Source organism: Gavialis gangeticus, unplaced genomic scaffold (assembly GCF_001723915.1).
Source record: "Gavialis gangeticus isolate Ggan-Ray unplaced genomic scaffold, GavGan_comp1, whole genome shotgun sequence".
Classification (NCBI taxonomy): domain Eukaryota; kingdom Metazoa; phylum Chordata; order Crocodylia; family Gavialidae; genus Gavialis; species Gavialis gangeticus.
The window spans coordinates 59,282,908-59,298,557 of record NW_017729022.1 but is presented as its reverse complement, the minus strand read 5'-3'; the positions used below and the strand labels follow the sequence as shown (position 1 = coordinate 59,298,557).

Sequence of the window (15,650 nt, the reverse complement as noted above, 5' to 3'; positions counted from 1 at the left end):
TTACCAGCTGGACCCTGCTCTCCAAGCTGCAGGGCTGCATTCCTGGGTGTGTGCATGCTGCAGCTGCACTCATGCACATGGCATTTATCGGTGACATTATCAGCTACACTGGCCAAAAAATGTTGATTGCCGATACTGTCAATTTTCCTTTTAGCAGTGCCAATCTGATATGGACTGATACATCAGAATACCTCTAAAAAACAGATGCTGTAAATGACACTTCCTTCTGACATAGAACTAAATCGATGCTGTATTTTAAGTCTTGTCATTTGCATCAGATATGAAATAAGCAAAGATTCTTTGGTGTCACCATAGGATTTGATGGCTCATATTGCATGCATAGTGAGGGTGGCTTGGGGGTCCAGAGGTAATTCCAATATTAGTACCTTCTACCTACTTAAAACCCCCCTGTTCCTTGAATGACTATTGTCCAGCATGCCAGAGCCTGTTTCACAGGTAGCAGTTGATCTGTATTGATACTATCTTGAGTACTCTGATCCTTCAAATCAAAGAATGCTATGTAAATTTTGTTATAATGACAGAAAGTGAGAGTTAGTCAACTATATGCTGCTTGCTCCTAGGCTTATTACTCCAACCCTCTCATTTTCTTTGCTGCACCAAGTTGCAATGAGGACAGGATAAAATGGAAAAAATTTATTTTAGGCGAACTATGTGTCATTCCTGTGGGGAGTCCAGCAGTATGGACACCCTGCATGTGTCCCATATCTAGCTGGTGAATATGTTTTTTGCTAAACATGTCTGCCATAATCTCACTGGCCATATTTTTTTTCCCAAAGTTTGCTTTTGCTACCAAATTATGTAGCTGCAATCACGGTAGGAAGCCAGGAGTTCAGGTTGTATGTTTTTAGAAGCGTAGCACTGTATAGAAAAGTTGTTCGTTATGACTGTTTATGTGCTTTGCCCAAAACTTTTATGGACTGGAATCCATCCAGCATGACTGCAGAGTAATAGCACTGTTTTGTAGTGCGGGATAACATTTTTTTTCCACATCTTTGCAGGACTGTAATAGAAGCACAGAAAGGAGAAAGGCAAAGACAACAAGATGATTTTGACATCGCTGCCTCACGTTCCACCATCTTTTTAAAGAGGAAGGGAAGGGTAGTTGGACCTTCTACTCTACCATTGACTGTTCTCTGCCTTTCTGTAAGAGGAAAAGTGTAGATTGGGTGTGAAGGTTATACATACCATAGCTCTGGTACCCTTGCATACTGTACCTTTCACCTCCTGAGAGACTGCTTGGGGTTCCTTTCATAATCAGCATGGGAAATTAAGTGATTAGATCCCAAATAAAACAGGGAAAGACTGTGACAAAGCTTCATTGTTTATTTTCTTGCTTGTTAACTAAGTTCCTGTTGTTTAGTATGGTTGTCTTGATCTATCCTTATTTCCCTGTAGATAATACATCAGTCTTTACTTACTGTAAATGACAGGACCAAGTATACTGAAATTTTAACACTTTACTTAAAAGCTGTCAGCATTCAATATACAAAAACAATTCAAATAAGAATATAGAACATCATCGCAGGTTGAAAAACATTCTTTGCGAGCTTTTGGGCACAAGCACCCTTCTTCAGGCATTAGTAAACTCTGTTCTGAGATCTCCGAGGTAGGAAAGGAGCTAAAAGTGTGATAGGAAGTCAGTGAAAATATAAATAGGTGGATGTCTGGAAAACAATGAGTAGAGAAGGAAGGGGGAGAGGGAGAAATAATGGGTGAAGGGAGTAATAATGGGGGGGAGCATGTTTCATTTTACGCAGTGATGTGGCTGTACTTCCAAATGAAAAATATTTTAAAAAGAAATTGCATACCATGCAGACTGACAGGTTGGGCTTGAAGAATCCAAGCTTTTTTCCTGTATGTAGCTATGAGAGTTTATTGTGTACAACTTCTTTTAAACATGCAGGAAGTATTGTATGTTATCTCTTGTGCCTTTTTTAAGGCAAGTAGTAAGCTCCATGAGCACATGGAAATTTCTGTTTTACTGGGGGACAACGTTCAAACCTTTAATGGCTTTTATGCCTTCTCAAGAAGCCGTCTGTTGTGCTAAGGCCTATGGTGCGTTCTCAGGTGGTTTCTAGCTTCTGTCACTTTTACTGTGCAGACTGCTGGTGCTGGTGTGTTTTGGAAGGTCAGTGCTAGCAAACAGCCTTCCAGGTTCCAGAGGCAACACAGAAAGAACGACTTGAAGTATTCAGTGTCAAATCTCAGAGAGGTTTATTGTCACATGGAGTATCTACCAGCCGGTTTTGCTGACAGTGAAACTTGCCTGTAATAAGCATGTCACTTACACTCCTTGGAGTCACTGTGAAAAACAAGTCTTGCAGCACCTGTTTTTATACCTGAAATGCCATAATTTTGTGCTGAATTTCCTCTTTAGGTTGAGATGTCCATGTCTACTTGTTTCTTTTGCTGAGTTTGCACACCTGCATCTCAGGTTCTCTCTATCTCTACCTCATTAGTGGGTTCTTTTACTTCTTGAGTTATTCAGCTACTGCCTTTGCTACTCCCTTCTTTGGATCAACTTTTTCAATTATTCATGTTTTTTATTTTTGACTTTTATCAGGCCATTCAGTGGTCATGAGGCTTGTTCTTCTCAAGCTCTTTTTCAGAGCCTTAGCTTAATTATAGCCTGGTGTACCTATGGCTTACCATAACTGGAACTCTTACACCATCTCCTGAAGGAAGGACTGGATGATAATGCATAGGTTAACAAGTCATTTAAACTTGTTTTGGGATTTTTGTAGTGCTGATGTGAAACTTCAGGGAGAAATCCGTAGGTTATATTAGTCTGAAGAGCGCAATTGGAAAGGTACTTTAAGACGGAAAATTGATGTAGTAAGGATCAGTGCTATTTAAAGCATTGTTCATTCAATCTGAAGCCTTACATATGTTGAAAAGGGAGACTAAGTATGATCTGGCCAGAGAAGCTTACAGGAGAGACACCTCCCCATTCAAAATCATACCTGATTTCAAATCTGATGCCATACCTACCCAGAGGGGGTTTGTAGGCACTTCTACCTTATATGTTCTTAGCTGCTCTAGCAGAGCCTGAGTTAAACGTTCTCAGAGCAGAGAACTGGATAGCGGGATGAAAAAGTATGGACTGTCTCAACTGTTTACAGGCTGTCCTCTAAGGAAAAGCAGATTTTTATGCTAACTATAAATTTGAATTAACGTGCTGGTGAAACTAGGTGAAAAGTGATAGCAAAGGGAGAAAACCTCTGTTAGTCCAGAAGAGCAGCCAGTGGGGAGAGGATGGTAAAGTAGAAAAGTTGTATGGACCAGCATCCACTCCTAATGGAGCTGCATTCCGATTACCAGGGATGCAGATTTTCCATTTGCCATGGAAAAACTCATTAAGGAGAAAAATGTGGGAAACAGTGTGTTTCCCCTTGCAGGCTAGCACAGTTCCAGCCTGCAAGGGGCTAGGAGGAGGGTGGTCAGGCGGGGGTGCCATGTGCATGCACACACATATGCACATGGCCACTACGCAGCCTGGAGAGCAGCTCCCGCAGGTAAATGTGGGCAGCAGGGGGCAGGGAATTGAGGCCACCATAGTGGGGGAGTTGGGCAGGGCTGGAGCTGCTGCCCAGCCTGGGTAGTGCTTGGGGCCTGGGGATAGAATACATGGCTGCAGGGTCTGGGCAGGGAGTGGAATGGAGCCACAGGCAGTTTGTTGGGGGGGCAGGGCAGGGCTGACTCCCCCCACCCCTTTGTGCACTCTGGGAGAGGGGGAAGGGTGTGCCCCCATGATTTGTGCATAGGGCAGGGACAGGGGTGGGTTGGCTGCTGTGGGCTTGGGCTCCCCACCCTGCTGCCCTCCCCCTGGGGTCTCTGTAGCCTAGCCTGAACCCACAATGGGGAACCTGCTCCTGCCCTACCCACAGGCTCTGCTCAGGCTGTGAGACTCATTGACAAGGGCTCTGTTTTCCATTGTACCATAGTAGCACCCAGGGCTCGGGCAGCAAGTGAGGGATTTTCAAGGGTTTAATTCAAATTTCTTCAGCAGCGAAAACCAGGATCCTTGCTGATGACCATCTAGTTCTTACTTGTGCATCTAGAGACCCCCAACTCCCATAGCTCCAGCTTAGGCTGAAGTCTACACCCCTAACATTTTCTTTGCTCTCACCAAAACATCCATCCAGCTTTCTGGTACTTCTAGAACAGCTAAGCTTTGAATGACTGAAATAAAATGACCAGCATTACCTACTATAATAGTTACATTTTTTTCTGTCATTGTGCTGGATTCTGCCTATTGATCAACTGCCTTCCAGAAAAGCTGCTCTCACTCCAGCATGGAATTTCAGTTATAGCTGCATGCAAAAGATTTTCCCAGCTTCTTCTGAGGCAGTCTGTAATTAGTGTCTTCTGTCTACATCAAGGATTTTACTTGTCTGAAGTACAGTTGAAGTAGGATGAGAAAGCATGATACTTCAAAGGAAGTTAAGAGCACAGAACAGTTTGTACACTCAGAAGATTCAGACTCAATGAACAAGACACTACACATAATGCTGAAAGGAGGGTTACTTTCCTTCTTAAGAGCCTCTCTTCAGCATAGAGAGCTTTATTTGCAACAAGACAGTGAAATACATGTTCAGTTTTAAGTCAGTTTGTTTCAGGGATCATTGCCTGCATAGAACTTTGACAAAAAATCCGTGGGTCGCGGTGTTTCTGTCTCGTGGAAATATCTCATGACGTGTGTCCGCTGCTTCCATACATTAATAGTTTCCTGTAGCTCAATCTTCCCCTACACACACACAAAAAAATCATAGACAAAATTCCAGTTACAGATCAGCTGTAGTTGCTTAAACTTAAAACCAATAGTCCAAAGTTTTTGAGAGGCACTGTTTTGCATCTCTTAGTATTAGGGAGGGGTTAATAAACTGTTGGTGGCCTCTGTAGTTATTTACTGCTTTTAGTGAGTGACCTCACTCTTACAGCATTCTAGGCTCTACTACTGTCTCCTAACATCTGGTGCTAACAAGTTTAGACAAGCTAACAACTTTGCTGGTCTTGACACACTTTTGCAATGAGCAGGAAATCCATCCTTCTCTGTGACCTGCGTGCCTAATATCCATCCACTCCTATATAGCCTGGCAGCAGAAGCAGCATGGAAAAGAAATGCCAAGACTAGCCTTTCTGCCAATCCCCCCTCCCCAACCAACAAAATGCCACACAATTTCTGAACTAACAGCTCCCCTTCTCCCCCCATTGTTTCTGGTTTCCAGGCACCTGCATCTTAAAAAGCCTCTTGCAATTCCAGATCCATCAGTAGATTTAGATATAGAATATTCACTGATGGCACAAAAGCAAAAAAATAAAAAATAGCAGGTTTGTCATACTGAATACCATAACCTTATGTGTAGCAATGCCATGCAATAGCAATACAAGACAGACAAAGTAGTCTGGATATCACAACTGTGCATTCTCCTACTTCAGAGATTTGCTCAAATCAAGCATGTTAAGTATGATTTATTTTAGCTTTATAAATCTGGTTAATTTTCAGGGGTAGGGGGAAAGAGGTAGGAAGAAGAATCCCTATATTAATAACTTTTTTTTGCTTAAACTCAATTCCATATTCATGTTTGCTTTTAATGCCATATTGACCTGTAGCAACTTGCAGTTATTTTTTTTCTGTTGCTTAACAACTTTACAGTTCAACTAAACTTGCATTAACAACCAATTCTAAAATGCAACGTTACTCCAGATGGATTGAACATGCTCTCTCTTTGTTACCATTTGATATAGATAGGCATAAAGCTTAATGTACACATCTCGCAAACTTAGCTGTAAAAATGAGCTAGTGTTATGCTAGACTCTTAAGCCCAAAGCTGTTTGTAACATGGGTTTCTTTTGATTCAGGGACAAGAAGATAACAAGAGTGGGTAAGCTATGATATGAAGTGGTAAATTCCATACTGAAAGCAGCCTTTCTACGAGTCTTACAACACATCTCTTCTTAAAGAAGATGCACAGGAAGCTAAAGGCAGTGTTTTTACATGCTTGACAATTCCTATTTGCAATTGCAGAACAAGGAAAGACTAGTTACCTGTGCTCCTCCAGTTTAGCAAGAAGTCCATTATAAAGGAACTGGCCCCTTTAGTAGGGAAAGGGGCAAAGTATTTTTACATCTAGTCATCATGATTGACGTACGTATTCAAGGAAGCCTGTTACTCCCAATCTAATGGGTTTATTTCCATTATCTTAGTTTGTTCTGTAGAACTCTGTTGAGCAAAGAACCTGCATCTCCACTCACTGCATACCAAATTACTTGCTTTCTCCGCTACACAAAAACACTGTTTGTCATTTGTTTTACCTTGATAACCAGCAGGTCTATCACCCTTGGGTCTGTAACATGGGCGTTCTTCATGAACATCTCCCGTACCTTGTCACGTCCCTGTTTCACTGTGATGTCCAGCTGGAACAAGTGTACTAGAAAGAGAAGAGAATACTCAAGAAGTCATCATCTGTGCTCTGAAGTTTCTAACCAAAGACTCAATTTTGACCCTATAAAATACTGCAAGGAAAAATTTGTTCTTGGGGTATTTGCCAGGTCAGCTGATAACAGCAATAAAAGCTCTATTTGTTCTAATGGGATTTTGGAAGCCCAATTTTCCAGAAGCAGACAGTTGGGATAAATCTTTATGGTTTAGAATTAAAATAGCTTTATCCATCACTTGTCTGAAAAGATCAAAAATGCATGCAGTATCTGGTTCATTTCCCTTCTGTCTGTCTGAAGTACTAGGTTGGCACAGACACATTGAAAACTGCACTAAATAGCGACAAAAAAAAAGGTGTGCAGCATCGTAAAGCAGAAGATAATGGCACAAGGCATCCACACATCTTACCACCAAGGGGAAAACAGTACCACTTCCTGCCAGAGAGGAGCAGGCATTTGTACAGACACGTGTATCTCTGCACACTAGCAGAGGCAAGATATTTAACTAGATGCTTCCAACAGCCTACCCAGCAGGTCTGACCTCACTGTTTTGAAGTGGGTAGTCTAAAAAAGACGGAGCAGCAGTCAGTGGCAGGAAGTGCCTAGACCTTGTTGGATACTCTCGTGTGCCACTTGACTACTTTTCATGCCCCTGTTTTGAAGTCAAAAGACAGCAGGCCATGCTTAGAGCTGTGGTTCCCAGCTTCCACTGGACCAATGACCTTGATCATAGGCAGATCTAAGATTCTGAAGGGGGGGCAGGGTGGAGAAGGGATGTGGATGGTGTGGCGCATCACTGCATTTAAACACAAGATACCTTTTTGCTCCAGATAAAAGAAAGTAGAAGTATTAGTATTATGTGAGGGGCCCATGGCTATATTATTCAGTTCAAGACTGAAGCAAAAAAAAAAAAATACTGGAATATGCATTAAATTTGCTATATTATATATTACCTATAAAAGCCACAGCCACACAAAAGTAAAAGCTGTGGTTTCATTAATCCTGTAGTCATGATTAAATTCACATCTTTTTCAGACTCAGAACAAAATCCAGCCTTCTTGGGCATCTTGAAAATGCATCCAGTGCTTCACTGAAAGTTATTTTTGCACCAAAGTCAATGGTTTAATTTAGCCTTAAAAACAGCCTGTAGGGCTGTGAAACAGGAGCCACATTATCAGAAGCAGTGGACAGAGAGCAGCATTGTACAAAGACTAGCTTGGTTAGTGAACATGAGAAATACCACACAAGGCTAGTCCAATGGTCTGTGTAGCCCAATAGCTTGTTTTTTTATATGCCCCTTTTCCACCTCCTCATGAACCTTCTCCTGAGGTTCTGGCTGCACTTCTCCCCACACTTTATGCACTCTGCATCCATGGCCCCACCAGGTCCTGGGACCTCCTAGCCAACCTCCTGCAGGCCCTAGCCAAGCAGGCCATCATCTGACCAGGAAGGAGGCTCTGGGCAGGAGGACCCCTGAGGACTGCAGGGCTGTTTCCTGTCCCTTGTTTGCTCACATCTCCAGGCAGAGCTTCCCTGGGCAGTGTCCACTGGCTCCTTGGACTCACTCAAGGGCCAGTGGGCAGTGTCTGGTGTGCTCTGCTCGGGGTCCCTGCTCAGCACACTTATTATTAACCTGTGACCTCACTCCCAACCCTGTATTATTTTTCATTTGTCCCAAGGAATCTGCTGGGCACCTGTAGTGGCCTCCTTGCAAGGGAAACTTATAGTTTGCTTTGGTGGGTCTAGGCCCATGTTCCCTGGAACAACAAATAGGCCTGTGTCTGACAGGCCACTTTTCTACCTCAGGACCTCTCCTGAGAGTCTAGCTGCACTTCTCCCCACACCTCTTCTTTTATGTACTCCTTATCTCTCACCCCAGGACCTCCTGGCCCTGGCCAAGCTGCCCATCTATACAACCAGGGAGGAGGCTCTGGGCAGAGGAACACAGGCGAGCACAGGGCCATCTTCCTGTAACTCCTCCACACCTGTCTCCGGGCAGAGTTTTGTTGGGTTGTGCCCACTGGCTCCTTGGACTCATTTGGGGGCAGCAGGTGCTAGCCAGCGTGACCTGACCCAAGCCCCTCCCGGCTGCCTCATTATGAACTGGTGCCCTTTGCTCCCTTCCCTCTCCCCAGTTGTGCCAAGCACACATGCATCGCACCCACAATGCGATACAGCAAACCAGTTGACGCACCCTTCGTGACCTCCCTTAAAAGAGCCTCATCGTTTCTTTGACGGGCATTGGCTCATGTCTCTCAAGGGCGCATCCAACCAGGTTGTCTGCCCATTGCCGGAGCAGACACTGGATAGGGAGAAGATCTCTCTGGTGGGTCCGGACACTTGGCAGTGGGAAAGCAGAGGCGTCAGGAGCCCGGGCCCTGTGCACTGGAGCTGGTGGACAGCCCCAGCCCTTGGGAACAGGCCCCGGGGGCTGCTGGGAGCTGCCAGGGTTGTTAACACCGGAGAGTAGAGTCGGGTGGGGTCACGTGATCCCCAGCGCCGCCAGAGTAGAAGCGCTGCAGCCGCTCCCGGGCGCCAGGCGCAGGGGCGGTAGGAAGGGACACGGGGCCACGGCGGAGCCACCCCCGCCCGTGACCTTGACTCCGCCCCGCCCCTCACCGGTGTTGGGCACCTCGCGGTACCAGGCTCGGTAGAGCTCCCGCACCCGCCGCCGCGCCTCGCCGAGGTCCCGGCTGAAAATGGGCTTCACCGCCGCCCCCACAGCCGCCGCCACTTTTCCGGCCCCGGCCGCCACCATGTTGGTGCCGGAGCTGCAACACCCCTCGCGCCGCCTCAGCCACTGCGCAGGGTTCGAGTTCGTCCGCGACGTCTTAATTGGCTTGGAGAGCTGCCACTCCCCGGTTGCTGGGCGGGGCCCGCCCCGCCGGACAGTTGATTGGGAGGAAGTCCGAGAGCTTGCTCACTGATTGGGCTCAAGCCGCTGTCCATCTTCCCGCCCGCCCGAACGGTTCTGGGGAGGAGGCGGCCAAGCTGAGGGGGAGGTGGTGCTCAGTGCAGGCTGCCCCCACTCCCGCCAGCCAAGGTCCGCACGTCCAGGAGCTTGCGGAGGCCCCGGGAGATGAACGGGGGGACATTTGTTGCAATCTCTAGTAAACGCTGCATCCCATTTGTGCAGCAGTCCAGCGGGGGTTTCAACTGTACTAGTGAGTCACCGGTACTTGCCTTCCTGAGGTAAAGCCCACGCCCCCTCGCTCCTAACTGACCAGCACCACCACTTCGGATGTCATTACGTCCTGGGATGAACTCCCCCCGCCCTCCATTAGACTCATGCAGAGCTCGTCCGACACCCTTCAATGCATCCTGTGGCTCTCAGCGGAGGAGCACCCTGCTAGCTACCTCAGAGCAAAGTAACAAGTACAAATGCAGTTTCACCTAACAAAAAAGAAAAAATGTTGGTGGGAGAAAAATGCTCGGGAGCCACAGGCCACAGCAGAGACGTGCCAGCACGCCCTTTCCAAACCACGTTTAGTGTGAAAACCAGTGGCATGACGCTGCCGTGCCTGGCTGAGAGGTGGCACCTTCAAAACGCAAAGGAGAGGCATCCTGCTGTGATAAACATCTTGGCATCTTACTACTTGCCATTGTAGGAAGACTTGCAGGAATCCAACCAAGCAGATCTCATTTTCCGTCTTGCCATGCCATGGTTTCCCTTCGGGGGACAGTGCCAGCAACATGGCATTGCCAAGTCTGGTAGCTATAAGAAAAATGCAGAGAACAAAACCAAGACTTATTCATGGTGTTTGGATTTCACCATGAGAATTTGTAGGCACTTTTGTGCAGATCTGGCTGCCCAGCTGAGCTGATCCCTGCAATTTTTTTTTTGATTGCACTTACAGTTGTCTCTGTGTTTATTCCCTCTCCCCCCTTTTCTCCATCTAGCAAAGAGAAGACTGAGGGGGGCTATAATAGTCTTCAACTAAAAACCCTGTCATAAAAGAGTGGCAATCGATTGTTCCTTATGTCCACAGAGGGAAGGACAGGTAGTAGTGAGCTTGCAAGACGTGTGCAGCCTTTGATTCTTGGTAGCTCAGCTTTGCAGCTGGTGGAGAAAAGAGCATGGGTCAAGGCTGCCCATGCCTGCCTGTTGAGCAAAGTGCCTGCTGTTGAATGTACCAGTTGTAGCTAAATAGATATGAGGTTAGGAGGGCCTCACATGTGAATGCTAATAGAAGGGAAAGGTATCAATGTTTTCATGTCTTATGCTTGAGAGAAATTAAACAAGGGGGCAGGACGAGGAAGGGATGAGTTAAAAAGGATGGATGGATGGCGAGTTAAAAATATGCTAAAAGTACAGGGGGAGAGTAGGAAAGAGCAGGGGGAAAGTATGGAAGGAAAGTGGATGCATATGGAAGCAAACAATGGTGGAAGAAATAGTGTTTTTACTGTGGCAGAAAGGAGCCAAAGCTAGAGGGAAGCTGTGCTCCAGCTGTTTTCTGTTATTCACCAGGGAAGCACTCCTGTCAAAACCACTCTTCTTCAGCCCTCCATTTAAAGTTACATGTGTTGGAGGGCTGTGGGAAGGAACATGGATTGAGAAGCAGGGTGGAGAGAGAGGAAGCACTGCAGCTGGTGAGGTAGCTGGAGAACAGGGCTCTGTGACAAGGTTGAGAAGAACCTGGCTTTTGGCAGCTAGCAGACAGTTGCTCCAACTCTATTCCCTGCTCTTGCAACCGGTCACCCAGATCTCTCACTACACTCAACACTGACTGGATGCATCTGCCGTGAAGAAAACGGGCAGCAGATAGGTCATACAGGTATTTATATTGGGACATGTATTTCAGGCTTAAGAACTTCTTGAAACAGATGGAATTTCACTTGGGGTTTTATTGCAGGTTTTCTGCAGTCTCAGGCAGACACTGAATTAGCTTACATTCAAAAACCTGTCCTTTGACTGAAAAAAACATAAAGATAATGTTTTTATTTAAAGTATTTAGGCTACCAGTATGAAGCCTACCAGCAATTCTAGGTGGAGAAGGATCCTAGGGACTTTATAACATTAAACACGGAGCCCAGAGTAGATCAGCAATTTCTTCAATCACACTTAAAATCAATATAAACCAAGACCAGAATCAAAACTGCTGAAAATTGCATTTGTATTTCCTATCCAAACTAAGACTGATCCTTACTCTTTTAGCTCTAGAAGCACTGAATAAACATCCTTAAAACATACATCAACAGAACATGTGACCTGAAGATCCATTATTAGAATTCACTGCAGCAAGTAGTGTATTAGCCATCAATCCATGAGCCATCTTGTGCTGCTAAGTCAAAGTTTTATTATAAAGCAGCAAATCTATTATATACCCAAACTCAGTGGCTAAAAAATAGGAACCACAGAAGCCAAAGGTTAATTGGAAAAGAAAGGTTATAAAACTGAGGGATAACGGTGAGATACCAGCAACAGTTAAAATACCAGTATTGTACATGACAATATTACACCGCCTAATAAGAGTGTGAACGTCATTGGACAGCCCCTCTACAACTGAATGCACTGATCTGGTCAATGTCTGTTTTCATTAAAAACTAACAAACTGATGTGTTATGTAGTCTATAATAAAAAGTTACAATTTATTTTAAAAAATACAGCCAAAATAGAATTTACAATCTTAGACAAGTTTCAAGACATTTACAGTAGCTTTTATACAACAACAAGACAATTACTGTGACATTCCAATGCTTACATTAAAACTCAACTACCAGTTAAGTTGTAGAAATGGAACAAAATGACCAAGCTAATGACTTCCACTGACACTCAAGATCAAAGACAGAACAAGTGTAGTGACAGGACAGGTTTGTTGTTGCAGTTGACAGTGCAATAAAATTCTTCTGAAATAGCTGAAAATGTAACTATAAGCTGTAGGAGTAAATACCCTCAGTAAAAAATACACTAACTAGTTATATGTAGATATGTCCAATATACATTTTTAAGAAAAAAAAATGTTTTGTTTTGTTTTTTTTAACTACTCAGTTCATTATTTAGAACAGTGCTCCCACCTTTAATTGATGGGATTCTGAAATGTATAAAACTATTAATTTTTCCATTCAAATTTTTTTTTTTTTTTTTACTAAAAATCATTTTTCTTGCTCTGTAAATCAAAAATGATAAAGCTGTTGAAAATAATCCTACCCCTCAACTGACAAAAGGGCCATCTTTATCGGCTAATCAAACACTAGAGTTTGGTAAGTCTAGACTGGCTACAAGCCAGTCAGATTTGTGAAGACTCAACACTGAAAATAAATTAATGTACTGGGAGAGAAGAAGGGTGGGGGAAAGTCTTATCCAGCTAGACTTTAAGAAAAATGTCTCTAAGTGTTCACGGAACAGCAACTTTCCATGTTTTAATTTTTGGTAATCGGTGCAGTGATGCTATTGGACAGTACAATTCAAGAATGAAAATGGCTAGTCTTTCTCCAACATCAGAGCGGCTCAGAAAAACTATTCACTAGAATGGAACTGAAAACAAATTGGACTGGCAGTAACAAGAGATTATCTGGTCATTTTTGGTCAGCAGGTTTTTAGAAAAGCAGAGGGCTTGAGTTGGAAGGTGGTCCGTTTATCTGAGCAGCAGTAGGTTTAAAACCTAACCTCCAATCTTAACTTGCAGATTTCTAGAAGTTAAAATAGCTGCAAATAAGTGAACAATACTGATGTAAGAATTAAACAATCCCTATATTCCTGGATCTGTTTTAAGAGTTTAGGATTATCTATCTTACTAAACAAATCAATTGTCTGAAAGCTCCTTTTCAGAAGCATGAATCTGTATTCTAAGAACTGGAAATGATTTATGCAGAGGTAGATCTAGAGGGGATACTGTGGTGCCATCGCACCTCCCGCCCCTCCCCATTTCAAGCCACACTGCAGGAGCAGCAGCCAGGGATTCTTTAAGTCCCTGAAGCAGAAAAGGATCTTTCTCTCTTCCAGCACCCCTCTCTTCCCATGCTCAGTGTCACTTCCCTTTCCTTCCCATCCCCCTCTCCCTACTCCCACTGAGGTTGTTCCCAGCTGAGTTGGGGGAGGGGGACCTCCAGAGGCCCCCAGGTGTTTCCTGCCAGCCTGGCAGCTGGGGCATGGAGCAGGAATGCACTCACCACTGCCCGTCTGACGCCATGCAGCTGCTTTCCTGCAGCCTTGCTGAGGCAGGGCGGGAACAGCTGGGATAGCTGTAGCAGCAGGTGGCACCCCCCTTCGCACAGCCACAGGCCTAAGTGTGGCGTGGGGGGAATGGAAGGGGAGGTGAAGTGCTGCTGAGCATGAAAGGGAAGGGGGAATCGATTGAGATACACAATTTGGGGACTTAAAAAATGTCCCTCACTGTTGCTCTTGTGGGGTGGTCTGGAAGTAGGAGATGCAGTCACCCTTGCTATACTGGTTGCGATTCTCTTTTCGAAATCCTGGATCTGCCTATGGATTTTATGCAAAATCTTAGGAGAGGCAAACATCGGTGAAGAGACCAAAACCTGCATTTCTGGGACCCAGGCTTCAGATCAGGATGAATAGCACTGTGATGGCCTGCCAGTCCGTATTCTACGCTCAAACAATAGTGAAGGTATTCAGTTAGAAAAATACAACTGGAAATTGACATCATAAACTACCTTGGGGAAAGAGTTTATTCTTACATTAGTTTTCCACAGTATAAAACAACTAGCTGCTACGCACCACTATACAACATTAAAATGTATTAGCCCCCTGATATCCAGAAAACCAGTAGTCATCAATATGGATCTCATTGCTGGCAACGGATGTGCACTTTAACCAACTGTATCGAGGTATACACAGAACATTTAAAAAAGCAGTGAGTTTTCTATGATTTCCCTGTACTTTTAATGATATCAACTGTTTCATTCACCAAGAACTTCAGCTCTTCCCAAAGTTGCTAAAAAAGTGAATTTTATTAAAAAGGATTCATTTCAACAGAAATACTTTGGCCTTTTCAAGATTTCTGACCAGCCTGTTTCATTCAGTCAGTGAGAATGGACTAGTAGCAAAACACTGAAAACACAATTCCAAGAAAGTTCATTTATTTAGCTTAACACATCAGACTAGGTTGTGACATTTTAGTTCAGTCAAGGCTTTGTGTTTCTTCTTCAGGGGGCTGGAGTTTTCTGTTTTGGGATTCATAAACAAATATGTTGGGTTCCTCTATCTACAAAAATAGGATGAACAATTCTTGATTTTCTTTAGATGCTAAGTAATTTACATGTCCTTGAAAACCAGATGCATAAAGGAAGCCGTCCTACATTCCTTAAGACACTCCACTGCATTTCCCAAGTGGGCTGAAAAGGAAAAATTTTAGCCTTCTTTTAAAGTTGCATGGGAAGGCTTCTTGCCATCTCTTGGAGACAGAGTATGCATATACCATGACTGCCACGGTATAAAATCCTTGGTTTCCACTTTTATACAGCATGACCAATTATTTGAGAGTTGTAGTCTGCTGTCTCCATTCTAAGAATATATGGGATGATGCTGTCAATTTGAACGTTTCCAATTAATCCTGCAAAGAACAGTTCTTCTGTGATGGCCGCACTCATCAATCTCAGTGCAGGCAGTCTGAGAAGAAGTCTAGACAGCCTGAAAAACATGTTTGGCAGAAGAAGGTTACACAAGTTGTACAGGCAGAGGGGCTTCATTTTGATGTTAGCTTGTTGTGTTATCAGCAAGAAAAGAAACAAAAAACTTGCTGGGTTATGCTGTTGGTAAAAGTTCAATAAAAAGGTCAGTTTCAGAGAGATCAAATATTAGCTTGTGGAAACTGTGATCATACTGCACTGTGACAGTCCAAAGGTATTAGTAGGCATTTCACCATGTATAGATTGCACGTTAGGGTCTGTAGCACACAAAATAAAACTACAGGAGGAACCAAGCCTACAAATAGTCCAGTAATTACAGTTCAGTTTTAAACTTCAACAAATAAACACTTTTATTACTGAAAATGCATCAAGACATTTCTAAATTTGTGGAAGTAAGTAACATACATACATCTGACAAGGGTTGTTTCATACGTTGCTGCCTATGAAAGCTCATGCCCCTCTGAACCAGTTAAGCCCTTGGCCTTCAGTTAAAGGCACAATGGCTAGGGACAGCCATTCAAAAAGCCTGAGCCTGAATTGATTCAATCTTTGCAGGTTAGTCTAACCTGGCTAGGCTAAATCAGTTTCGTAACAGGACAGAC

General features: G+C 44.1%; 3 protein-coding genes across 5 annotated transcripts in view; 1 reads left to right on the top strand and 2 right to left on the bottom strand.

The window, feature by feature from the left end:
• Window positions 1–1,333, top strand: part of SMDT1 (single-pass membrane protein with aspartate rich tail 1) — a 10,962-nt gene extending 9,629 nt beyond the window's left edge. The window contains exon 3 of the mRNA XM_019515072.1: window positions 1,020–1,333. The gene's annotated coding sequence lies outside the window, so the exon portion shown is untranslated. The remainder of the gene's footprint in view (window positions 1–1,019) is intronic.
• Window positions 1,334–4,514: 3,181 nt separating this feature from the next.
• On the bottom strand, window positions 4,515–10,062 carry NDUFA6 (NADH:ubiquinone oxidoreductase subunit A6). Its single transcript, XM_019515805.1, is given in 5 exon segments — window positions 4,515–4,768; window positions 6,337–6,452; window positions 9,079–9,292; window positions 9,294–9,391; window positions 10,053–10,062. Coding segments are annotated over 5 exon segments (570 nt in total). The 3' UTR covers window positions 4,515–4,636.
• Window positions 10,063–12,019: 1,957 nt separating this feature from the next.
• The window catches only part of NR2C1 (nuclear receptor subfamily 2 group C member 1), a 102,416-nt gene continuing 98,785 nt past the window's right edge, over window positions 12,020–15,650 (bottom strand). For all 3 annotated transcript variants that reach the window (XM_019515068.1, XM_019515070.1, XM_019515069.1), the window contains one exon: window positions 12,020–15,049. In XM_019515068.1, the coding sequence (XP_019370613.1) occupies window positions 14,875–15,049 (175 nt within the window). In that variant the 3' untranslated portion in view covers window positions 12,020–14,874. The remainder of the gene's footprint in view (window positions 15,050–15,650) is intronic.